General features: G+C 38.6%; 3 protein-coding genes across 6 annotated transcripts in view; 1 reads left to right on the top strand and 2 right to left on the bottom strand.

Moving 5' to 3' along the window:
* Positions 1–846: 846 nt before the first annotated feature.
* Positions 847–5,021, bottom strand: LOC124068934 (calcyclin binding protein). The gene is made up of 6 exons (XM_046407528.1): positions 4,868–5,021; positions 3,632–3,839; positions 3,435–3,531; positions 3,249–3,348; positions 2,370–2,464; positions 847–1,853 (listed from the first exon to the last, which is right to left on the bottom strand). The coding sequence occupies exons 1-6, from the start codon at positions 4,883–4,885 to the stop codon at positions 1,691–1,693; spliced, it is 681 nt and encodes a 226-aa protein (XP_046263484.1). The 5' UTR covers positions 4,886–5,021; the 3' UTR covers positions 847–1,690.
* A 1,279-nt stretch (positions 5,022–6,300) lies between these two features.
* mrps14 (mitochondrial ribosomal protein S14) lies at positions 6,301–8,023 on the bottom strand. The gene is made up of 3 exons (XM_046407529.1): positions 7,872–8,023; positions 7,205–7,369; positions 6,301–6,841 (listed from the first exon to the last, which is right to left on the bottom strand). Exons 1-3 carry the CDS (start codon positions 7,938–7,940, stop codon positions 6,659–6,661), a joined length of 417 nt encoding a protein of 138 aa, XP_046263485.1. The 5' UTR covers positions 7,941–8,023; the 3' UTR covers positions 6,301–6,658.
* tnn (tenascin N) overlaps positions 7,270–27,025 on the top strand; it is a 47,958-nt gene continuing 28,202 nt past the window's right edge. For 2 of the 4 annotated variants that reach the window (XM_046407527.1, XM_046407523.1), the window contains exons 1-4: positions 7,270–7,399; positions 11,760–11,843; positions 26,289–26,483; positions 26,767–26,958. In XM_046407527.1, the coding sequence (XP_046263483.1) occupies positions 11,825–11,843; positions 26,289–26,483; positions 26,767–26,958 (406 nt within the window). In that variant the 5' untranslated portion in view covers positions 7,270–7,399; positions 11,760–11,824. Of the gene's footprint in view, positions 7,400–11,759; positions 11,844–15,222; positions 15,259–17,072; positions 17,166–19,499; positions 19,726–26,288; positions 26,484–26,766; positions 26,959–27,025 lie in introns of those variants that run through there. The other 2 variants (XM_046407526.1, XM_046407524.1) reach the window with 2 other exon arrangements.

The raw sequence follows: 27,025 nt of genomic DNA, 5'->3' as shown, positions 1-27,025 counted from the left end.
TATGACCAAAGATGATTTACAGTTTACCACACTGGCTCAGTGTAAACACATGTTGCAAATGAATTAACATAGTAATCGAACAGATGTAACATGGAAATTGCATTTCATGCCATGCCGGCATATTTCCATGGAAGTAAATAAATGGAAGTATAATAATGACCCCTTCCATTTTTTGTCCAAAAGTACGAGTCATAAATTATCCTGAGCCAACAAATCATAAAATATGAGCAATGAGTCTTATAATTAATTTAGCAAAACTGTAGGGGTAGAAATGTGTTTATAGGTTTAGATTTCCCCGTGCGTGTGTGTGTGTGTGAGAGAGAGAGAGAGAGAGAGAGAGAGAGAGAGAGAGAGAGAGAGAGAGAGAGAGCCCTAAGAGAAACTCGTGTCAACTGCTGATCGCAGCTGCCACCTGGTGGACAAAACGTGCAGCTCGGAAGCGACAGGACTTAAATGATCTAAAACCCCCTTAATTCACGTTTGACGTGCCGCTATCAGCAAGGCAGAGCACGAATTATTAAAAGTTTTGATGCATTACAGACAACACTCTCGGTGACAAGCACACGCTCCAGTCAAACAGAAAAGTTTGTATAATTTGTAAGAGCAGATGTAAGTTGTTCTTTTTATTATACAATCCTTAGTTCAGATTGTTTAAGTAGTTTCTGTCTTGAAATAAAACACTGAATTGTCCACGTGAAGCCATGACATCACAAAATGCAAAGTTTTCAAGACATAAGAGCTGCATGCATTGTGCTGTCACCTGAGCAGAATCAATCGTTGTTTAACATGCTGAATAAAAGCTATCTGATCTTACAAAAACAGAAGACAAAAGAAAGGCAAAGAAGAGTCAGTCCAAGATCTGTATTTGTGAAAACTTCATGAACAACCTGACATTTGGAAATAATGCATGTTGACAAAAGCCACAGTAAAATGATAACACATCACGAGCACATCCTCTTAATAGTGAATCTGTCAACAGATTATAGTGGGAAACTGTCACAGTAACGAATTACAAAGAACGTCTTTTAGAGCATTACAACAGGTAACAGGAATGATGAAACACACGCCCAAACAGAATTGCAAATAATCACACTTGACTGATGCATAAGCAGTACTGTCTTTGCAGCTTTATATATAATTATTTTAAAAAAATAAAAGGCTGATATGAAGACTGTAAAAGAAGTCAGAGGAGCCCTGTGTTCATCTCCACTAAGTTACTGAGCATGACGATGGCAAATGTACTTTGAAAACGTTAAATATCAGCTGCACAGTTAAAGTGCACAGGAACAATATTAAAATGTGACTTAACAGAACATGTCTTACATATTTCATTTAGCTTGGTCCAATTTACTTAATTAAAAAAAAAAAAAAAAAGTGTTGCATTTTCTTGCTACGTTATGGTTGCCATCTGCTGGTCAGTGCACTTATATTTGAACAAGTATTTTCTGTGTAATTTATTGAGGGGTTTCTACATTGCACCACAGAACAAAACAAGGCCATCCAGACCTTAGACATTAATCATTACAACTTTTTTATGCACTGTATATTGAATGTCTAGGTTTTGTGGAAAAAAAATATTTATATTTATTCAACTTTAGTTTCAACCCCTAGCATTTAATATTCAAGTCATGTCAGCTGTATCCCTGGCTGCTCTCACTTTGTCCTGCTGTGGTAAAGCAGCAAGTGTGGTTCAGAAGTCCATCATGTCTTCTCCTCGCATTTTCTTCTCTTGGGACTCTGTCCAGGCTTTGTTGATGGTTCTCTTCATCTCGTCATCTCCCTCTGAGTAAATCTTCTTCAGCATGTTCATCAGACCATCACTGGGGTCTGTGCTGTCATCCATGTTGGGTTTTCTGTTGAGGGATAGTAGGATAACAGTCTGTATGAGTTTATCAGGATAATGGGATTCTCCTTCCCATCCTGTATGCATGCACACAGGCTGCACTGTATATGACGGCTGACAGACAGATTTAGGACTGTACTTCAAAGTGCAGGCTGCTCAGGGCGCACATAGTTAAAAAAAAAAAAAGTTAAATTGTTAAAAAATTAAGCCATTGTGTCATAAGCTACTGACAGCCTGTCTGCATCAGTATTTGTTTATTTGGATCCCCACTGGCTGTACACTCTAAAGCACAGCTAGTCATCCTGGGGTCTACATATAAAAGCATACATTACACATCACAGTCCACACACATCAACACGCTTAAAACATATACATTAAACTACATTAAAGTAGTGGTACCAACCATATGCATCAACATCTACATAGCACAACAGCCTGTAGGAAGGACTAATTTGATGCACTGGCTTTCCATCCCTTAAAATCCATGCTTTGCAAATTAAATGAATCAATATTTCTTGGGACTTACTCTTTCTCTTTAGACTGCTTCTCCACCTTTGTTAAGCAATCCCACTTCTTTGTTGTCTGCTTCTTGCACATGACCAGGACCATGTCTGTCTTTACCTGTTGAAGGGAGTGGAGATGGTTACAAAAAAAAGCAACAAGAATCTGCTGCTCGTTTTTCCCCACAGAGGTTTGCAGATTGATCTAAAAGTAACACTGCGCCTAAACTCAGCAAAGGACCGCTACTGGTAGGTGTCCTTGTTTCTCTGTTGCTGCTGGATCTTCAAGAAATTGCTAAACAGAACCTTAGCTATGAGCGCTTTATAAATAAATCTAGTAAATCAAAAATTGTTATACTGCTTTGTGTAATTCAACCATATATAACTGAAAACATTACGCATTGGGTGTTTTCTTAGCTTCACTCTGGCGCAAACGTTGGTCGGAAATCCAACCTAAAATGTACTTCACTGCAGTGTTCGACCACTCGGTGCTGAAGTAGAATGAGTGTTACTGCAGCAGTAACAACAGACTCGTTCAGCAGCTTAGAGTCGATTAAAGCACACGTCCACAGAAGTGAGCCGTAACCCCCTGAGCCAAAGAACGAGTGCTGCAGCAGTCAACCCAGTTATCACTAAGCACATAAATCAGAGCAATGAGTAGCAACCACCAAGCCAGGTAGCAGCAGCAGGTTTGTGTGGTACGTTTGCATGGCTATTTGCTTATAGTCAGACAGTTGCCTGTTTACACTTAACCCCACCTTTAAATATCTGAAGTAATTAGCCCCATTTCCAACTTCAATAAGTTCAACTCACTCACTTTATCTATGCCATACCAGTATATTACCCAAGAATACTTTTATCAAAAACAAAGTTGAAATCTTAACCAACGAAGAGATTTTATTCACCTTTTTATAGCTGTCATTTACATCAATTGGATGCAACAGGTTCAGGACTGTCATCTGATGGTTTTTCCCATTTAGATCTTTTACCATCACAGAAAATGACCTGTAAAAGAGAGAGTAGGCAAACACAATATTATGGTTATTCATGGAATTAATAATTGACTGTGTGTGTTCCTAGTATCACCTTACCCTTCTGTAAAGTTGACCTCCACGTTTTCGGATGGTATTTTGTGCACATCCTTCAACGTAAGGTAAATTTTGACAAATTTCTCCGACTGGTCCCACGCTGCATAGAAAATGCAAAAGTGTAAGAAACCTTTTCCACACGTTACCTTGTGCACTCTCTCACAAATCACTGGTAGTCTTATTAAACAATGGCACAATACCATAGTTGGTGATCTTCACTGTGTATGTTGTTTTAGGGGCAGTTGGATCTGCCTCTCTCCTGGCCTGTTGTGCCTTCTGTTGTTGTTTGACTGCAAGCTCCTTCTCCACCTTTTTCTGCTCCTGCTTCAGCAGCTCCTGCACTCGTTTCCTTTCTGCCTTCTCCAAGAGTGAGCCCAGCTCCAGCAAATCCGCCTCCAGCTGGTTGATCTGTGTAGGGGAAAGAATTTAAATTTAAACATCATTACTGAATAATATGGCTAAACCCAAACAGCTCATTTTACCTCAGTCTACAAGAGATGAAATTATTTCTCCATTAGCTGGACGACAGAAAACCAATTTTCATTACTGGCATGTCACAAGTTAAAATATAATCAGTAATTTCTTTCACACTGTGTTGCTTGAATTTGACTTTGCTGAATCTAGACTACTTCAGGCATTTTCAGTCAGCTGTCCCTATCAGTTTGGGGGGGGCATTAATTACATAATCTCCGTAAACAACTCTTAGTTCCACTAACACTTTTGTAATTGTAAATGTAAGATCATACACTGTGTAGTCTGTGTGTCTGGCGCTACATCTATCAAAGTAACAAAAAAAAACATAGCTCTTTGTGAAAATATTTTTAGTTTTGCCTTGAGAAGTCAGTTTACTGATTCCTTCGCGTAATATAGATGAATTACTCCACCACTAAACAAGAGGGACGCGAAGGTCACTTCAAGTCACAAACTGACAGCTAACTTAAAGGTGGATCGGACATTGTGTCCAATGCTTACCCGGCTGCCTTGAATTTAGAAAATCATACATTAATTTAGTCCTCTCCACTTTCATCTAGATGCCATGATGACATATAATGAATCTCGCTATTAACGTTAGCTAACGTGAGTTAAGTTAATATTACACGATGCTAGAATGTTCTGGTGCGTTCTAGCTAGCTGGCTAGCTAACATCACTGACACATGGGGCCAGTACTAGGCACTGCTGTAAATATGCCTCTTTATGTTAGGTTAAAAATGTAGCAAGTTACTTCTTGAAACTACAGATGAAATAGCAGACACTACTGTGAACTCCTGTTCACGGTGGCTTGCCAACTTGCTAAGTTAACTAACGTCAGCTAACGTAGCACTGTTTTCGGAGGTATCATGTATAGTTAAACTCGCCCACCTCAGGCACCTAATGGCATATAAACGAGTTTTGCATCACCAACGTACGTTTAGCTGAATAGAAGCGTGGTGGTTACCTGCTCGGTTAAATCCATTCAGGCTTTGAGTTACTTAGGCAAGCTAAGTTCAGAAATATGCTGAGGTACTCTTCACTCCTCTGAAGAAACTCTGGCTCTGATTGTGCAGTATTTTCACCCAGCAATAGAATAGCGCTTTCTTCTTCGTTTTGATTAGTTAAAGATGGTCAAGGCAGCCTACTGCCACCTATTGGACAGAAGTGTTAGCATCCATATATATGTGTATATATACATATGTGTGTGTGCAATAATTTTGGATTTTATTTACATATTGTGTATGGAGTATGATCAAATATACTGAATGTATAAATTGATAAAATAATAGTAAGATTAGAGGTTGAATTTAACATTAAAGCCCCTTCCTGTATCCTAGAATGTAGGCAACATGTCTACTCGATTAATACATGCAATTCTTTAAGTCACTGGGCTCTGCCACATTTTGAATTAGTACTAAGTAGTATTAGGGACTACTAAGTAGAATTAATACTACTAGTAGCACCAGTCATTACACTGCAGTTTACATCCATGTATGTCAAGACTCACATAAGGTATTCAGGGAAAACTTTGAAGGAATTTGCTAAAACGTAGTGCAAGTATAGTTCATGGCCATTATATTGTTATATATATTCCAGTGAAAATTTCCAGTGAGAAACAAGTTATTTTTAGATACTATTTTTTTACAGGGGTGTACAGACAGAGATAAAAATCTGTCACATTTTTTAACACCTGAATCTCACATTTCAGTAAAACAAATGAACTTGTAGTAGACCATTGCTGTATGTCAATTAGTGTTCACGGAGAGAAATTAAATCCAAAGTCAAATTCCTTGTATATTTTGACATGCTTGGATCAATAAAGCTGATTCTTACAGAAACACAAAGAAGCTACAAACTCTAAAACCTGGACGCTTCACACACATCTTCAATCCAGCAGCACAAAAGATCTGGATAGTCAGCACAGTTTCAAAGCGGGCACCCAAAGTGTTTTGTAGAACATAACAAATTATAGTGAAGCTGTCCTTTGACTCTGGTTATAAATTTGTCATAATTAGCATATGAATTCTTGAATTATGGCCAAAAGAGAGTGAGGTTACAATGACCTTGACCACCAAATTCTCAAATCAAAGTGGATGTATGTGTCCAGTTTGAAGAAATTCCCTCAAGACCTCCAGCCACAGCTAACGGCAGCAGGGGGGCATAAACATACTTTTGATACAACCATACTGTACAACCACACAATACATCTGAAAGAGAAGTCATTTAAATAAAATGATAGACTCTTTTTCCATACCACTGGCCAACAGGGTTTCATATAGGTAGCTCCTTGGCCAAGCAACACTTGGTAGCACAGGATAATCTGGTTCTTCTTGACCATATTTATAGTAAAATATTACCACTCTCTGTATGAACTATTACATTACTTCTGAAAAAAGATTCATAATGTACAATATTTATTCATCCATTTCTGAGCACAGCAATTTACATGGACATTTTCTCAAATGAAGAGTCACATTACCATTTTCTCTTGAAACATTGCGCATTTTGTTGTTTTTCATAGGAAAAGAAAAGCAACTAACTGATGCAGATAAACATAATTGACAGAAGACATATTTATATTTTCAGGATGTTAAACGTTAATATTTTCCAAGCTTGAGTAGTTGTTTAACTCTTTCATTACAGTCAAAACTACTGGACACCAAATAGCCAAAACAGATCTGTAACAAATGTAAATGTCCTGCTCTTCTGATCTTTTCATGGTTCAATCCAACTGCAATGTCCAATGGACCGATGGTCACCACCTTGCCCTCAGAATCCCAGACATCTGGTTGTGGTCAGCTAAATGACGGAGCATTATCCGGCTCAGTCTCCACCTCCGCTTCACTCCCCGAGGTCTAGAAGTCATCACACACCTGTTGCGTATTCTCACAGGGCAGCTGTCCCTGGGTAATGTTGCAATTTCTTTATCTGCCTCATCCTGCAAAAATATGAAACTGTTTAGACATTCAGCATTTATTTGTATTTGAAATAATTTGGAATCACTTTGGATGTTATGAATCATTTCCCATCACGATGTATACTGTGAATGTCTGGAGTTGGCTGCATTCACAACATGAAAAGAATCTCAAAAATGACATCACAGAGTAAACAAAATCGTGTTCAAAACAATGAACTGAGCTCCACTGGTGTACGTTACTGTGACCAAGCTCTTCACACATGTAACCTTGAAATCCAATTTTGTTCATTAATTAAGTCAAAATAAATTTAGAGAGAAAGAAATATATACCTCTAAATATGTGTGTTCAACAACACCCTAACAAGCAGAGACACTGCATTATACCTTAAGTTCTTTGGGCAGGATGGTGTTCTTCCTCAGTGCATTGATCCGAAGCCTGTCATCAGCATAATCAAAGGCCATCTGTCGTCTCTTGACGTCCCTCAGCATCCTCCAGTCAACGTAGTAGCCCCTCACCTGCTCCACCGCCACCCAGCAGCTCCTCAGCGCCTGCGTACAGCGTTCAAGCTGTTACCAATCGTAAGTAATATTGTGCTCGTCTTCCACACAAAGAATAAAAGGACTTTCTTCCAAATTCTGAGCCAAACTGGACAACTGATTTTGGAGCCAGTGAAACACTGGTCACACACAGACATGGATTTATACAGCGCAGAAGTCCAGGTGTAACACCGTTAGCTTTTCAGACCGTTAGCTTCAAAAATAATTTAAAACCTTGAAACAGCTGCCACCTACAAATTCAGAAGAAACATTTCAATTTTAACCCGAGCCACTAAGGCAATTCCCTGTTATCTACCAGACAGGCAATTCATTGGCTACAATGTAAAGGGAATTTGTCACCTTGCAAGCTAACTAACATTAGCTACGAAGCTAACCGCCGAAAGCTAGTAGGACCGAAAGCGTAGCTTTCTCTGTCGTTCGGTCATAGATATGCAGTGTACTTTTAATGATAAGGCTTAAACAACAAAGCACAACATCATGATAATCAAGTTACCTGCTTTGGAGCGTACAGAGTAGAATAGAGGACATTTAACCCCAAACATGCTATCCTGGGGGCCGCCATATTGAATAATATGTTGTGCAAAAGCACCGAGGGAGAATAATAACACTGAAAATATCACCACCTACCGACCAGGAGTGTGAAATGGTAAGTAAAGCTGCTAAAATCAAATTTGCCTATCCTAGCCATCTTCGCCAATAAAAGTTTGTCTCTGAAACTAAGTTCTCTTTAGCTAAAAACAGTGCAAAGGGTGTGATTATTTTGCTTTGCAAAAGTTTAATTTCAGACAATGAACAACCAAGAGGACAGATATCCTCATTGCAGAGATTCCTAATACTTACTGAATGACAAACTTACTGTCTGACATGTTTGCTCATTTAGTTGCAACAGCAGTGATGGCATACTTGTGTGGAAGTTCAACACCAGTTTACATCCTTTTTTCAATCCAAGGTCGAGACTTGATTATTTGGACTTTTGCAGTACTACTTAAATACCAATAGGTGGCAGTGTTGCTCTATGAGTATAAGCTACTTTCCTCTTTACCACTCACTGTAGGAGTGTGGTCCCCTTTCTTTCTTACGTCTGACTGAAATCCTATTATTAAATCTTCTGAAATCCCTTGACACCACTAACAATGAAACTCTTGTGTTGTAAGGAAGTACACATGCTGTATGGTCTTCTTTGGCTCAGTGGGGCACAGTCTTAAAGACTTTTTATAGAACAAAATTAACAATAGCCACAGATTCCATCACAGATTTCTTAGGCAATGCCCACCGGTTTGGAGCCTTGAGGGGGTGCGTTCTTGGATAAATATTAACACATGACAAACTTCAGACAGTGCTTCCTCTATAAAGAGGGACATCATGAAGCAGGTTTGTAAATTTGTACAGGCCTCTGAGAATTGAATGAAATGAAACATGACAAAAGATGAAGTGTATCAGTCTAGCTTATGTGGTATTTTTAAACCCAGTGCTGAATGTATAGGAAGTCATTTGAGCAGCTCAACAGAAACTATAATGGAATATTGACGTATCTATTTTTGAATTCAATTTATTTATATAGTACCTTATATAGTACCAATACAATACTTTACAGAAACCCAGAGCCTGAACCCCAGAGCAAGGAGACAGTGGCAAGGAAAAACTCCCTTTTAACAGGAAGAAACCTTGAGCAGGACCCGGTTCACAAGGGAGACAGACACAGACATGTCATGGTTTAAAAAGATATAAAAGATGGCATTCTGTTTTTTCACAAATTCCACAAATTTATGATTAAAACCAGGCTTCCAGATTTTCCCTATAGGAATATAGGTTTTTTTTTTTTGGTTAGTTGGTTTAAAAAGAAAAAACAACCCCCCAAAAATTTGTGCTGGAGGGGTTTATACATACTTTCATCAGAGCTTGATTAAGCTGATAGGAGTAAACAAAGAGGCTTTTTCTCATTAAATGATGTAAGGCTGAGGCTCATGCAGCAGTAAGTTGTTGTAAAAATACAGCCAAACTCTACCAGTAATGTCCCGTCTCCCAAAAATGCTGAAAAATATTGTAAACTGTATTGCTTTTTGGAGTCCGAAACAATAACAAACATTCAACAACAGCAGGCTTCTGTAAAATCTGAAGACATGTGCAGAACTTCCAATAGAATGGATTTATGAGACTTATTGTGGCTCATACCAAATTCAGAAACCATGACAGTCAGAAAAATGTGAGCTGCTGTGTCTGTGTTTTCTGTTAAGGGGCCAACGGTGAGAATGGGTCTCTAATTCCTGGACTTTTAAACAGTTAGTAAGGAAAGTGACAGTTGAATAACAATGCACTATCTTTGTTAGCTGACATCAGAGGACCCCTTGAATACAAAGGTGTCATATAGACAGGTGTCCTAACGGCAGGGCCATTGGTGCACCTTACAGGGGGATCAAGACCTCAGGCTGGATCATATCAAAGACTTGAGAGATTTAGGAACAAAGCCACACAGTATCCATCCAAGAGTCTTCATCCATAAAAAGCAACACCAGTGCTATGAACAGGGTCAACATAATGTAACTTAGGGCTGAAACTGTTAGATGCATTGGTTCCAGTTTAGTATTGAAGCACCATGCAGAACTTGAGACCACATAAAAGAAACATGTAGAGTCCTTACAAAGCTCATTAGGCACCCTGCATGTGGCACACTGACACTGAAGGGAAGCCCCCTGTTTCCTCTAAAGGGTACCAGACAGACAACCATTGCCATGCTGAACTTTCTGGTGTTCATTAAGTCTTCTTCTGAAGTAGTTTGGACCTTTTTCACACCATCCTAAACAAGGCAGTTATGGTGAACAAGGATCTTCTGGCTGATAAAACATTAGACTGATATACAGCAGCAGCATTTATATTTATTTATTTATTTATTTATTTTTACACACAGAGGTGTAAAGAGAAGCAAGTCTAAACTCCAAGGTCAAAATGGTCTTGTCTGTCACCACTGACCAGGTTGACATCTTTATAGATGCAATTCAGCTTGTAAACAATAAACAAGCTGTTGTGTCTCCAAGTGGGTGGGCTTCCCCACGTTCCTTCTACAGCTGTGAACGTAAATCAGTCCTCTGGTAGGTAAGATATTTCAAACAAGCTGTGAGTACAGTCACAACCAGCTGTCAAAAGAAAATGTTCCTTATATTTCTGTATCATAACATAATATTATATGGTCCTATGATGTGATCGAATGTAAATTAATGACTATCCAGATATTATCCATGTAAGCTACTTTTTTTTTTTTTTGAAACATTTTTTATCTGCTGTTTGGAACAAATTCAACTGGCTATTGTTTAAAGTGTTCTTTCTAAGAAATAATTAAAAAAAAAAAAAAAGAACTGGGGCGCCTCACCGACAGATGAACTATTAAATACTGTGAATAAGCCAATTTAAAGTGGACGAAGAGATTCTTTTCATGTTGCATCAGTCTACAAAAAGTGTTATTCTTGTATATATTTAGAGGTATATATTTCTTTCCTTAAGTTTGGCGTGTGTCCATTTTTATCTACACCTTGTCACATGTCAAGAATGTGTTATGTCTTGAAAGACTAGTCTGTACAAATGTGGTGAAGTGATTATAGTTCATTTTAAATATTCCGCTGCTTCTATGAGACCATAATCAAATGCATACGGTACCTGGTGCAAAGAGGAAAAATGTAACTGTGAGACATTTCCTGTATTTCGCTTTCTGGGTAAAAAAAAAAAAAAAAAACTCTCGCTCCTTGAGATGTTGTAAACTTCACAAGTGGAGCCACAGTTTTTAAGTCTTCAACTGGACCATTATTTTATCCAGGGCGTCCCTGGCGAACCTTTTTGCCAAATGGGCACATGTTACAGTATTTAAAGGTGCTTTAATAAATCAGTGACACAGCAAACCATTCAGACTAGATTTTTGATCATGGAAAACACATGCAGTATGCATACAAGTATGTTTAAATACTATAAGTGCACCTTAGGAGAAAATGAAGCAGCAAAATTGGGAGAAAATGAGCTTTTAGTCCTTCTAGCACTTTACAACTAAATGTACCACTGAAACAAATGCAGTAACAATGTAGCTCTGCAGGGTTTGTTTTTATTTTACATTTAAAGCTTTGTTATTAATTCATGTTTCTAGTTAGACTTTTAGAACTACATAATACTATAACTTCATTTGGCTTTACCTCCAGCAGTCTGGTGTGAACACATGGACGTGAGGTATCTGAACAGCAGAGAATCAGCAGTCTTTAGCCGTCATGATACCTTCACTGACACGTAAGCATGAGAACTCCTTCTCCTCTTAGTAATCACTGTCCATTTGAAGCAGATACAGCTCATTTAGTGAGAGGCCATGACCCGACTGACTCAGAGGTCTCTGCTTTCCAAACCCCAGGAATGTCTAGCATTCCCCCTGGAGAGAGAGATGCAGAAAGAGAATGAGAGAGCGCAGTCGGATTTATGGCATGCATGCAAGCAGGTAAGCACACTCACATCCTTAATGAATAAGTTCATACACACATCTGAAGGCAGTTTATCACACACAAACCCAGAGCTACCACAAGTTTCAAATAAAACCCTCCATACTTCAGTAAATTTAACCAAAGGCGTGTTTATCTAGGAATGGAAAAGAGAGGCTCTTTCCTGGAAATATCATTGTTAATCTGAGTGCTATTTGGACTTTAGGTACTAATTGAAGTAATGAACACTGTTGGGAAAATATTATTAAATATTATCACCATGTCTGCTGACACTTTGTTCTTAATCATAACTAATATGTTTTTATTAATAATGTCTGAAATCTAACGTAAATGTCACAATCACAAGTTTCTACTGTGATTTTAATGGCTTGATCACAGCAAAACTCGCTGGGGTTGTATGAACCAAAGAACACATTATCACAGTATTTGCATACATCTGTAACTCTCTGCTCTTTACATGTCCTCTTTTCCCAGACTGAGATAAAGAAACTATATGCTAAATTTGTTTGCCTTTCCTTTGTAATGACATATATATATATATATATTTCAAAAACTCACAATTACAAAGTCTCTCTTTTTAAATATCTGGAAAATTGTGCCCATCAAACACGTTCAGTTTTTAGAGCGAGACATCGGTGGGCAATTGTATGCGTGATTGTCTCATAGCATCTGTTTTATCATTTTTTTGTCCCAGCAGATAGATTACCCACTTAATATTATCAATCACAATATTGTAAGATTTGGAACTGAGTTTTTGGGGTCAAGTAAAAATGATGAGTCCCATCTGCAGTTATATTGCATTTACTTGTGTTCTGCTGAGGGGAGGATTTTATGAGACCGATTCTTCCTTTCAGAATCAAAAGATGTTCCACATTTTGTGTGAACACATTTTTGATGCATAACGTCAATAAAAAAAGAAAACAGGAAGTGTTATGTCAGAATCCAGTTACTTTGGAGGGTAGAGACAAAAAGAAAAAAAACAAGGAGAGAGGGGGATACACACACATCTGTGATTATACTTACTTAAGGGACCACCAATGCTCAAGGAAGTGTAGTCCGCAAGCTTTGAAAACAAATCTTTCTTGACCCAAGAGACTCAGGTGAAGGGTAACTCCTGGTGCCGTTTTACAAAGCTGAAGTAATTTCCTTGTTGTCAGAGTTATTCATATGGCCACTTTTTCCACGCTTGTCTGATAGGAAGTGGGTTGTTTACAACTATATATGAAAGAACAAGATCTTAAGAACAATGTGTTATTTGTCACTGTCATGCTGTCTGTCAGCTGAAATCTGTTGGTAAAGTTGGTAAAAAAAAAAAAATACATTTCTGTATACAGATTTGTCACATAAGCTTTGTGAGTTATTAGGATTTTGTTTCTTATTTATTTTTATTCTTGTACAAATCCTCCCAAAGTCCATGGCTATCACTTTCATGAAACTCCCCACATCTTCGCTGCACAATCAACTAACATTCCACTAACACTGTGAAACGAGCTTCAGCCACAGATGCTGGTGGGAAGTGACACAACTTTACTTGCTCAAGCTTGTCTCACTTTTAATTCTCACCTTGTTTCTCCTCTCTGAGGCAAAAAGAAACCATCAGTGAGTCCCTGAGATCAAAAAGTACGAGCAGGGCTTTTGTCAGCCAGTGGACCTGAGGGTCACGTTCCCCACACGGGGTCTCATGACAGGATGACCAGACCCTGAGGACTGGTATCCACATCAACCCATGCAGGAAGCTCTGTAACAGCTGTTGACACCAGCTCATCAGTCAGACTGCTGCTTGACTTGCCCTGTCAGTTCCAATTAAGTCACTCAAAAATGGGCTTCACTTACTCCATGCACATGATTAAGGACTCACTAATTATCATTCTGGTGGCAGGTTCATCTTATTTTGTGATTGTGCTGTACATAAAGTAAGTGCCAATTTAAGTCAGTTATTTTCTACTATACTTTTTTTTTTGTTTTAACTGAGGCAACAGACGTGTCATTGCAAACAACTCCCAGTTTAAGTTGTGATCTGAAGCACATGAGTACTTTATAATGTCACAAGGCTGAATTCAGACCACGGCCATTTTTACATATCATGTCACCTAATTTTTGTTGGTCTGTACCATATGCCATCTAACAAAACAGAAACCACTTTAAAAATAATGTTTGAAAACAATCTGAAAGCCGAGTGAGTTGGCCGGAGATGAGCTATTTCTGCTCTTATGTTTTCTTTATTATAATGTGTGGTAAACCTAACTGTGGAGTCAGAGAAACAGCTTATAGTTTATGAACATATGAACATTGTTTATGCCCACAAGTTTGTTTCTATGCGAGCAATGTGGTGGGCATCAAAGACAGCTGAACACACAACAAGGGCTATGAAAGGAACGCATTCAGCAAACCTCCATATGGCACTAGTTTGCTTTTCCTTAAATGATTTCAGATTTAGCTGCACTGCATTGTCTAATCTGATCTGCTTTCCACCAGAGTCACACACATTCAGTTCACAAAAAATAAAAACAGCCCCTGAGTCATTTCAGAGTAAACATGCAGAATGTGGTATTGATACCAGCTTCGGCCCAAACTTCCTCTAATCTGATCTTGTCATCTCCATGTAAACAAAGAGAAAACATTTTGTCCCTATTTTTGAAAACTTTTTACCATAATCGCGCGAAATTGTCAGTTTTGAGCATGCTACATTAATCTACCCTAATAACCCCCAGACATTTAGTCAGTCTTCAGACATATTTCATGTGTTAGATATCTGTGGCTGCTATTTGGACCCGTCTGTCACTTCTCATTTCGCACATAGACCCTCATGGTGCAGCTCTCCTTCAGATCAAATCAGCCCTCTCAATCAACAGTTTCCAGGCCTGCGAGGAGACATGCAATCAGTGGTGTTTCAGTGCCCCTTGCCACAGTTACCCTGTGTGTGATTTTATATATTGCCTTCCATAAGGTTCAAAGACAAGCTTTAATGTGCTTTTTGTGCATTTACTTGAAAGGATCCAGTGAGGGCTCAGGTCTGCTGAAAGTGATTGCTTAAGCACTGATATCTGACATGCAGTATTATAAATAGCATAATGCCACCACGATGTACAGTATGTACATTACTATCACATATTACACTATAATGTGGTCAGACATTTCTAAGTGGACTGTCCATCTGATACTGGGGGTTGTTCCCAGTGTTCAGATTATGGCAAGACATTTGGTAATTCTGTGAATAAACAATGCTAGCAAAGTCTCACATTGTTGTTGTAACTATACATGCAACATATGAGCATCAGGAGGGCTGCTATCTATCTCGACTGGAAGGAAGAACAAGATGAGGAGCAGATAATAAATTGCTTCCTCTATTTAGCAAGCATTCAAATCCAAAAGTTGTGAGGAGAACATGTCAGGAGGGGATAGAGCAAGATCAAGGTATGTCAGCAATGCTTACCATGAAATAACCAAAAAGAATGAGAAACACTGCAGGATTCAAGAATATTAACAGATGTAACCTAAGACTCGGTCTCATTAGGGCTCATTATGATGAACCTCTGATAAAAAGGATGTGACATCCTGAGGATTTTAACCATTTTTTTTTCAGCTTAAATGAACAGATGTGAGACTGTTGTTGCCTGACCACCATGTCTCAACTCAGTTCAGCTTTTTGAAAACGCAACACGGCAACCAACTAGCAACAATGGACAAAAATGACTTAGCTGATCTGGAGTCTGATTCTAATCTAATCTAAACAAATTAAAAAGTTGGCATATTATGTAATATAATAGCAGAAATCTTAAATGCATTTTTTTTCAGGGTACTGGAAGGTTTTGGTGTACATCCAGGTTAGTTTTATATTTACTGATGTCACTGGTCACAGTATAAAAACAGGACATCCCTACACTGACAACAAACATTGCTGCCCTTGTGCTTGTGTTATGGCTTAATGTGAAACAAGCGACAAAAAAGAGCAGAAGAAAAAAGTAAACCAAGCCACATGCCAAGCTTACTAACCAACACAACATACCGAAGTGGTGTTTAGGTCAATATTTTCCACTGTCAGCAAAAAAAAAAACATGAAAAAAGAAAATAAAATGTTGTTGTTACTGTGCAGCCTGCCAGGAATTTTCAGACATTAAAAAAAAGTCCATTGTAAATCTGATAGTATCTATTACCAGTTTTATTGGTTTTTAAGTTTTTGGACATTTCTCCATCCAACACAACAAGTGTCTAGTAAGAATAATAATAATAAAATAGAGGCTGTTGATACACAGTCAAAGGCTAATGTGTTTAAATTTAGAAAAAAGCATCACAGGGGAAAGGAAGACTCCCTCACAGGAATGGGATCCACCTCTGTCCCATATGCTGACCTGGAGGCAACAAATGACAGTAAAATAAACTGACTGGAATCTGCTTTTTAATTACAGGCCAGATTGGTGGGATTAGGCCAGATATACAGCAACTGTCCCTGACCTTTTAACTTGTGACCGTTTGCATTTTGATGTCAAACACACTTTCATTCAGCAACTTCTGGTCCTGTAGAAAAAGATGTGATCAGCTGAAGTGAAATTCAGAGGTGTGTGTGTGTGTGTGTGTGTGTTGGCACCTCTCATAAGAGACTTTGTCCCAGAGGATGGAAATAAAATATAGACATGCATCACATTAAAGACAACACGGTACAAAACTCACCCTGCTGTGAAGAGGTTGTGTTACATCTGCTGCTGGTGTGTTGTATGTTTCCTAGAGTTTGGCTGAAACCAATAAGTAGTTACAATGAGAAACAGTCACATTTTCCTAAAAATGTAGTGACATGCATGAAATGTTCTCTCATTGTCCCATGAAGTTCTGTAAATGTCATCATCTCCCACACAGCACGTCCAAGCAGCAGACGAGTGCATGAATGAAGTTCAATGTGCTGAACTAACATTCTGTGTATCCACCATATTCATTGAAGCTGCAGATTCCTCTTACTTTGTTAGGAATCACCAACACATTTTGTTGACTTCAAAACAGGAAGGAAAGATGAACTGATTGATAGATGCCGTAGGGATAGTGAGATGGTGTAATTTAGTATGAATGCTGCCTGTGTACATACCAGGACACACATACTGCGCATGCACACTTTTGCTGCCTGCCAGCACACCTCATCCTATTACTTGTAGAAGTATTTATATAGTAGCTGTAGTAATATTGGCAGATTTCATGAGAAATACTGCATACTACAGTTGTGTATTTTGCTCTCATTCCAGGACTCTGTAGGAGGTCCATGGACCAGAGAAAAGCAGTGCCATATGAGAGTAAACTCCAGTCAGTTAGTAAAGAAGTATAACCAATATGATAAGGTAAAATATGTTTTGTTACTACTCTCCCTTTCCTCTTTTCTTTCTTTTCCATTAAAATTTGATTCTAGGTGTTTTTACCCTCCACTCTGTCAAAGTTAATTAATACAACTGCAGATTTAAATCTCCAAATTCCTCCTTTCGATAACAAAGACTGGAGAGCTTTGTACTTGCTAAAAAGGTCTCTTTCAACACGATAAAATGAAATTAAAGGCAACTTAACTAATCTTTGTAGTCTTTGTTCTCTCAGCTTAGTGTAACTGAAGGTGTCCAAGTTTCATAGCTCTCCGATAATGAAATGACTAGGATGGGTGGGGTAGCTCAGTTGTAGGAGCAAATCTGAGGCTGAACATTACACAAGCTCATGTTCCAAGGTTACACGCTAACATCCATGAGGAAGTGTCTGTAATGACAGTGTCATTATGGAGAATCTGGTGATTCATTCATCTCTGGGCCTGGTCCAAGGAGCAGCTTGCTTCTAAAAGCACTGCAGACACAGCTGCAGAATGACTGATGTTATCTTTCAAGAGGCTCTCAGGGACAACAGGATAACCCTTGTTTTTTGTGCTCTCTTCTAAATATTGGCATATAATATTGGTATGCTACAGCTTGCATAAATATTTCCATATTAACAATTGATTAAATAGCCATGTGTGATGTGGTAGGTGTCATTCCATTGTTACAAAAGCTCTGAAAATGTTCATCAAAGCAATGATAAACCCACTGTACACTACCTATCTAGCATGAAAGTAACTTAACAGCTAACCAGACAACATAGTGGAGCATTTAGCTGCTACAAGAAAAATATATCTCTCAGGAGTCAGTGGAGAGCAAAACAGAGCAAAAAGTGAGTGAATATTCACTAGATGGACAGAAACAAACACTCAGATGAATGGTAACATCGCTCTGTGTTATCCATGTGAACTTATTCATGTGAGGCGAAAATATGTCAATAATATTACAGTTTGATATGCTGCCCCCATGTGGCCAAACCCCAACAAATGCAGGTTTAAATTATTATAACTAAGTACTGCCATTAGAAATGATCAGTCTTTCAACACAGGCAGTGTTTGAAGTGTTCTTGTAATTAAACTAGTTTGCATTCATTTGTATTTATGACCCATAGGTTCTTATCTTTATTATGTGTCTACTGTTTTCTGTCTTTATTATCTGTTATAATCTACTATATCACAGCCTTTCAGCTATACTGTACAGGCTCAATGCTACATCTCTGTCTTCCTGGTAGACAGATGGAGCAAAATCCTATAGTTGTCCAAAAATGTTCAAGCAGCATTTGTTCTGTACAAACAACCACACCTGCCCACCAGCTTCAGCTCCAGTTTCACATGAACAATCCCACCATCCTTGGTGTTCCCACAGAAATTTGAAACCTTACTTATATATTTAGAGACAAATGGCTGCTGTCAGCGTAAAGTATTGCCAACCTTGACACCTGGGGTCTTTGGTAATGGTCATGGTGGTAGATGCTGATGTGCTTTTTGTCCCTGTCTCTAAGCATAGACAGAGTGAAACAGGATATTAATTCTTTGTGCTTTGCATGCTTTAAAGTGGTTATAATGCAGTCTGAGGACCTACATTTTTGATGCACTCGGTTTTTCTGGCAGATTGAGGCAGTTAGTCTGCTTTGTGTCTTCACAGCATGCTTAGCAGCATCCGGGTTTAACACAAATAACCCAAGAAACATGTCAGAGGGAATTTTATGTAAATGTCCAATTGAATCAAGATTTCTTTGGTGTCACTGCCAGTCATTCGACCAACAATCACCATTTTCGAGAATATATACTCCCCACATAAGGTTTTAATTCAATAAGTGCTCACAGAGCTCTGTTTTCATCTGTGTCTTTCATATGATTTGTATGCCACTGTTGTATCCATGTCATTTCAGTCCAAAGTCATCCTTTCTTTTAAGTCTTCTTGTGTATTCTTGTGTACACGTTTGACTTTTAAAAACATATTTTGTCAAATATAACCCTTCCCCAGTGGTTCCTTAAGTCGTAAGCCGACTCTACGTTTTTCTTGGCTGCGATCGTACCCCCATTGAAACCAACCTTTATCCATTTACTGTGGTGTTTAGGGCCCTACTCCCTCTGCTAAAGAGATTAATCTAAACCTCCTCTGCTACTGTAACCAAACACATAGAGAGAAGGGGAAAACTGCTTAAAAAAAGAGAGAAAGTGTTGAGACAATGAAAAAGAAAGGTAAGAGGAATGTTTATGTAGAGAGTGATTTGCTGGGGGGAAAAGAGTAGTAAATGCTGCTCATTATCTCTCTCCTCCTCTTCTCCCACTCCCTTTTCATTCAATCACTTGAGCAGAGAAGGAGAGGAGACACTCCCAAACTAACTGCCCATTGGCCTACAGGCATTTTGGGGAGAGATTTTAACAATTGAAGAGGGAGGGAGAGAGCAAAAGTCAGGGGCAGAGTAGAAGTCTTTGACACACTGGCCCAGGCCTGTCAACAGGTGGCACAGGGAGAGGCTTGGTGACGAAAAGAGAGAAGGACGGAGAGAAGAAGAGACGAAAGTTAATGAAAACCCTCAAGGGTAAGGCAAAGCTTAAATCTTGCAATTTTTCCTCAGTGATTTAAACTGGAACTTTGCGCTGTCCTTAATATGTGTTTCTTATTGAAGGGTTTAGTTTACTGGCCATTACTATTCCAATTAACTGGTAGATGTGAGACAATTTCAGAAGATTATTTGTAGGTTTTGCAAAGTTCAGTGTAAGTAATCATCAAGAGAAAAAAAAACTTTGATGATGGTTGTTACTTTAAAGATGATAATTGTGCTGTACTTTTGTTTATTTCTATAAAATCTCAAGGGGACCAATTATGTGTTTTCTTCCATTTTGGCACTTTTCCCCTCTATCAATCTTTTCCCAATACAATTTCTGTCTCAGCTTTCTCTGTCTGTCTTTCTGTCCCATCTCCCTTTCTTTCTTTCCATCCATCCAAACTTCTCTCGGTTTAACTTGACACCTGGAATTTGTGTACTTTGTGTAACTGAAAAAAAAAAGGTTGTGAAGATCTTGTTCAGTGATAAAGAGATACTGGACGGGTTACAGAATATAATATGGACAGAATGAAATTATGTGAGCGTTTGTAGACTGTTGATGCTCACTGCAGAGCAAAGTTTGGCATCTTTTTTTGGATTCATTAAAACCACTGAAAGTGATTTATGTTGTTCAGTGGTGGAAAGTAACTAAGTACTTCTTATTTTAGTATTTTATGCTCCTTTCTGCTTGTGTCCCATTTTTCAGAATTCAATAAATGATCCAATAAAATAATAACATTACATTGAACGGGGCACTTCTCCACAGTTAGTACTTTTATTTCACTAACATTGTGAATGCACAACTGTCACTTGCAATTTGGTCATTTTTTAGTGTGTTATTGCTACTTTAACTTAAATTATCTGAATACTTCCTCTTTTTGGTGATTGGCTGAACGCATCATGTTGTGCAATAAAAAATGGTTTCAATAGTTATTGTTTCAGTTAAATATTCTATAAAAACATGTGGATCAGGTTAAAGCTAAATGGACAAGATTGCATAAACCATCTATAGTTATTTTCCTTTTGGAACAGTTGTGACATTGTGACAGTCTTTTGGCTGTCACAATGTCTATTTAAGCTATAATTTATGATTTGCATATTCAGTTAATATCCACATCGTCTTCCAGATAATCCTATAATATCTGTCGACAAAGCTGTCAGAACTAATTTTTCTTCATGATAACAACATAAATATTTATACTAACTATGTGCAAGGGCGATAGCTATTCTCACAGGGCTGTCGATCCAGTAGATTTACCTTTAATGCTACTGTGCTGGCTCAGGGAATACACAGAAGCCCTCACAAAATGAGCTACAGATGTGGGCCATCAGCCATGTAAAATGATAGAGAGAGGCAGACAGAGAGAGGAGGAGAGGGAGAGAAAGAGAGAACGAGAGAGAGGAAGAGAGAGAACCCTGAGTGGGTGGCTTATAAAAAGTGTTCAGATTGCATGAGTCCTTTCATGGAAACCTCATGACTCCAGTTGAGTTTTTTCATTTACTTTCACTGATTGAAAATGACCTCTGGGCACATGAAAGCTACTCAAAACACATTTTTATTATTTCAAAAACGTATCTCTGTCTAGAACTTGGGCTGTTTTAATAATGCTTGGGTTGTGTTCTTTTTTCTATCTTTTCAGTCGGTTAGGTCTTCATCTGACAGCCCCACTAAGGGGAATGGAGCCTCTCTATTCTGATGAAGCGAGGCCCTTATCGAGGTCTACTTGTGGTCTGTACAGCAGCAGGAGGCAGACAGAATCATGAAGATATGAGCTCTGCTCTCACACGATAATTGCTTTCAGCTTTGTTTTATTCATTTTAGTTTTCCAGCTCTGTCTGCAAGCTGCTGCGAAGGAAGTGAAAGAGGAAGGGAAAGGAAGGTCCACAAGTTTGCTACCGCATATAAAGGGCCAATCTTCCTTTTAAAACCTCTCTTCTTGCCATCCACAGGCTTGTAGGTTTGATTCAGTGGGATTTGTCTTGAGTTGAAACCTGGTGAAACAGTTGGCCTTTTTGTCTGAGGCTTTACGGCTCTCTAGAGAGGACAGAGCAAATGTGCACAGACGGACCAAGTCTCTTTCTAAATCCTATCCCTCTGTGTGGATCTGTATTCAAGTTTGCTCTACAGCTGTCCGACTTTGTTTCACTGGTGGTTTTCCCTCCCTTTCTCTGCTCATCTCAATGTTTAGTGCATCCACTGTTTCCAAAGCTCTGACGGCATATAGAGATTTTTAGGAACACACACACTAGCAGCCGTGCAGCTTATAAAGAAGCCTTCGGTGAAAGGTGTCTGTGGATCCAGACAGTATTGTCTCTCGGTAATTAAATTGCTGTTGTTACCTTTGAAGGGAATTCCCCCTGGTCGCCGTGAACTATAAATGAGTTTCACACACATACTGTACACACATGGGCAGAGTCCCATGTGCTTCTTTCTCCAGTATAAAAGAGTGAACACACATCACCAGATAGTCAACAAACATTTTACAGGCCCATTGACATAGCTCTGCTCTGACACAGAGAAGTTATTGTCAGGAAGGAATTTTTAACTGTGTTTATGGACATGTTGAATTTTACTTGAAGAGGTTTGAAAGCCAGGTTGAAATGCTATCTGGATGGGGTATGCTATACAATCTCTACAAAATGCTAAAATGACAGGGTCCACTGGTCTGAAGCCATTCTGTTTTCGTGCTTTATCCTGCAGTATTAACTTATGACAGTCAGCTGTCTTTAGATTATGAATGTGCTGGATACTGATGCCAAGCATGATGTTAAACATATTCATATTACCCTGGGGGAACAGCTACTAAATCCATTCTGCTTTCTCAAAACTCACAATCTTTCCTGTTTTTCCTCATGACAGACACTGCACGCATCTAGTATTTCATTCAAAGGTATAATCTTCCCTGTCATTTCACTGTCCAAGCACCATCTGCTCCATTCATTTTTTAATAGACTAAACAGGAAGCTAAAGAAGATATGCTAGAAGATATCCATCCATCCATCCATCTATCCATTAATCCTTAACCCATCCATCAATTCATCCATCCATCATATTTCTATTCAGTCCTCCATCCACCCATCAACCCATGTATCTGTCCATATATTCATTCATCAACTGATTTATTCATGCACTGATCCATTAATGTAGTAATTTCATTGACTCATTTAGAAATTCATTTAATTGATTCATTTTCCCATTCATCCCTCCACTAATTCATTAATTTTTTAGCCCTCCTTTCAATCATTTATCTACATGTCATTCATCTGTCAATCCATCCATTTGCGATCAAAATCCTTCCATTTCTCTATTTATTCATGCAACCATTTATCCATCTAACCATTCCTCTACCCATCCATCCATCCATCCATCCATCCACCCATCCGGTAATTCCAAAATGTTTCTCCCCACTTGCCTCTCTACTCCCCATTTCCTCTCTCCATTAACCCCTCCATCTGTCTTTTTAATTTCCACATTGGAACATTTTTAGCAATCAGTAGCAGCCCTTTGCTATGCTTGGAGGGTCACAGTTCTCTCTCCTCCAAGAGAAATAAGAAAAAGGCCTGAAAACTGAGAGCGTCAAATAAAACCTTGACAGGAAGCTATAAACATACTTGTTAAGTATCTCAGTGCTATCCCACACAGCTATAGGACACTGTCTATAATGTGGCTAACTGCTAGGCTGTCACTGACTCCTGTAGGGTCTCTTCATTTTACCCTCTGTCACCTATTCATTCTCTCTCACTCACTTAATCATCTCTCAGTCTTCAGCTTTCTCAGCTCCATTTTCCCTTACTTTCCAGTCTCTCTCCATCTCCTTCTCTTGATGTTTCTTTTACCTCATCTCTGGTCCTGGCCAGTGATAAAACACCCGTCAAGGTTTTGGCCACCACATAGGGTCAAAAAAGCAATTTCCCATTGATGTCATAGACCTCAAGCTTTTGACCAGCAGCAGTCAAATCGACAGCTAAAATAACCAAACAAGGTCAGCCTCATTGAGTTTGGACTACAAGAACAGGTCATAGTAATTACACGTCTATTTGTCTTCCTAAAAAAGGGCTGGAGAATTGAGTCACACAGCTACTTGAGTTACATCCTTAGTAAATCATTACAGGGAAGATTTATAAGATTTATAAAGTGAAATTTATTTAACAAAGAAAAAAACAAGAGAAGTAGCTTTCCACCTCAGCGACTGAAAAAAATATCAAACCTTCACATATCATTCAAAGAGTCCAGTATTCTGCCTGCTCAGAGTCTCTGGTGACCTGATAATGGTGCCATTATGGTAGCTGGAGGATTGGCAGTTTTTAGATCCAATTTGTTGACATTTTAACGTTCTGGCCAACAGTCTAGAGGGATTTTTAGATTCTGTTTCTCTTTATGCTTCTTTTCCATCTGTTTTAGCATTTGATGCTCAACGAGCAAATGTTTTGGTTAAACATATCAGAATATCATCAGAATAAATTCATAAAATAACAAAAACACAAATATTTATTTAACTTTTATAGGTCTCACTGAAACATTCTTGGCTCAGAATAAGAAAGACAAGGAAAGAATTTTGTCTTCCATTACATTGTTGTGCTCATAAATTCTGAGATAACACTTTTCTGTCTCTTTCCTAATGCCCTCCTTTAATTGCAGTGCATACATATTCTATTGAACAACCCTGTATTATTTCATACAAATCCAAAAAATACAAATGCTACTATATGATGTGATGAAGTTTTGCTGTTGTCAAGCGTTACAGTACCCCTAACACCACCTAGAGCTTTAAGTGATTTTATGTTTCCATAGGTGGTCTATGGCCTAAGCTCAGCTCAGTTAGATCAGAGGATCCTTCTGTTGCAATTCAAACTTCCACACCAGAATGTTAAATTCAGACCAAAGTCTGAAAAAAGACTTTCTGAAGGTTAAACCAAGCACACTATTTTGAAAGCATGTAATTTGGCTTCCCGGGGAAGCCACTGCAAGGTTTTAAGTTCACATGACATCACTGTTATTATACACAATGACATCATCATTGAGGACAAGTTTCTGCACTCGCTGAAGCTTTGAAACGCCTGACTGAGCACAATTTATGGTTTAAAGCAAAAGGATCTCTGGCAAAGTGATGAGTGCTCACTTTCTGCTACCATACTGTGGAATGTGAGCCCAACACACACACACACACACACACACAACAAAGTGACATAATAGTCCAGGTTTCCTGACCTTAAATGTACAGCAGCAGGCTCCATTGGATATAATGTAACTTATGCTTTATCCAGATATTTTTTCTAGCCATAAAACCCTAACTAGAAAGAACAAACGTGACCCTCTTTCAAACCGGAGACGCAGGACCAGTCAGCCATGACGACAAACATCTACAGTTTCAATAGTCTGTTAGTTCATGCCAAAGATACAGTCTCTATAAAATGTATAAAATCATACTAAAGTAACAGATGGATTATATATTTAATCTCCATATGAAGCATTGGTTCAAGCCACTGTGATCTTGAAAATTAATTTAATGTGTCTGACAGTCAGCAGTGAGGAGTTTAGTTTGTTTATTTTGTTTAATTGAAAATTCATACCTTTTGAGAAATGTTTTCATGGGGTATGCTTTTTTTTTTTTTTTTTTTTTTGCCAAGTGTAATTTACCTTCCAGCCTCATATTGTTTTTTTCTGAAGATAAATTAATCAGGGAGCCAATCTTCTGGACGGTTGGACATGAAGATTTGTACCACTCTCTGGTCTATGCATTAGGTACAGAGCTGGACACAGGAGGCTGTTAATCTGTCTTAGCATAAAGACTGGAGACAGCAGGACACAGTTCACCTGGCTCTGTCACAATTTAAAAAGTACACAATCAGTACCAAGTTAATGACTGAATTATTAATATGCTATATCTTACTTTTTAACTCTTCAGTCACACAGAAATATCAAAATGATGATGATGATGGTTTCATGAGATGTTATATGCTCTAACAATTTTGACTAGGCACAGGGACTTCCTGGATTCTTGCCATCACAATGGTGACAGGAAACACTGCTACTTCCTGAATTTATGATAAGCTAAGCTAATTGTCTCCTTGCCTTAGCTTGATTCTACTCAGATAAGGCAGATGCGTCAACCTTCCACAACTGTAATGTTCAAAGCATAAATGAAGAAGTGTGTTTCTTAAACTATTCCTTCAATGATGTACCATAGTGTGCTGGTAATTTTTATGAGTATAAAATTAGTGACTACTTTGGTGTTTTTGCTTTCTTTCCTGGAACAATAATTTCTATGCATACCTCAAACTACCTTTCTTTCCTTTTTCACTATTCAATGGAAATAATACATTCAGGATAGGCTTTGGGGTTGAAAGGGGTTAGTAGTTTGAGTTCAGAAAGGTACCAGTAATTCAGTTTAAACTGAAGTTAAACAGAAGTTTAAACTGAATTACTGGTACCTTTCGTTCACTTTTCTGCATGTACACAGATGATATTAAAATTTAAAAACAAAAAAACCAGCCTCAGGCTTTCTGACAGTCAAACAGTAACACTAACAGTATTTTGCTCTTCTCCTGTCTCTTAGCCATGACCAACAGACTCCTGTGGAGGGCCCTGTGCCTGCTGGCCCTACTCTGCACCATGTCACCCTTCAGCTTTGCCAACAACCTGGACCCCTCAGCCCCAGAGCAGGGAGTCACTTTCAGCCACGTTTATAAAATTGACATCCCAGGGAGTTCCAGCTGTAAACTCGAGCGCCTGCCAACCCAGGACGAAACAGGTTACAAACAAATATGAAAATCTGAGTGAGAGAGAAAGCAACTGAGAATAATTACAGAAAAGATAAGTGAGTGGGGTAGGAGTATGTTTATTCAGAAAGCTCAGAAACAGATGAAAACCATTGTAACAGATATACAATTAAATATCTTGCATGTCACTGTATGATTTATATGATTTATATGATATGTATGATACTAAATGTACTGTGTCATTTTGCGTGAGCTTGGTGACCCATCACAGTACGCTAAGAAATTCACAAGCTGAATTACTGTCACATATTGTAGGATTGCAGACGGAAACCACTACGACTGGTGACAACGATATCATCTTCAGACACAACATCAGGCTGCAGACGCCAAAGTGTGACTGTGAGGAGTCAGAAAGTTTCAAGTCGCTCTTATACAGAGTCAACGGGCTGGAGGAAGAAGTCAACTACCTGAAGACCCAGTGCACTCAGGGATGTTGTGGAAGAGGAGGTAAGCTGTGTCACAACTTGATATAACTATACCACACCCACTATATCCATCCAGCCATACAATAACA

The sequence above is a fragment of the Scatophagus argus genome, chromosome 13 (assembly GCF_020382885.2).
Source record: "Scatophagus argus isolate fScaArg1 chromosome 13, fScaArg1.pri, whole genome shotgun sequence".
NCBI classification, from domain to species: domain Eukaryota; kingdom Metazoa; phylum Chordata; class Actinopteri; family Scatophagidae; genus Scatophagus; species Scatophagus argus.
The sequence above is the reverse complement of the archived record's forward strand: the minus strand, read 5'-3'. Positions and strand labels throughout refer to the sequence as shown.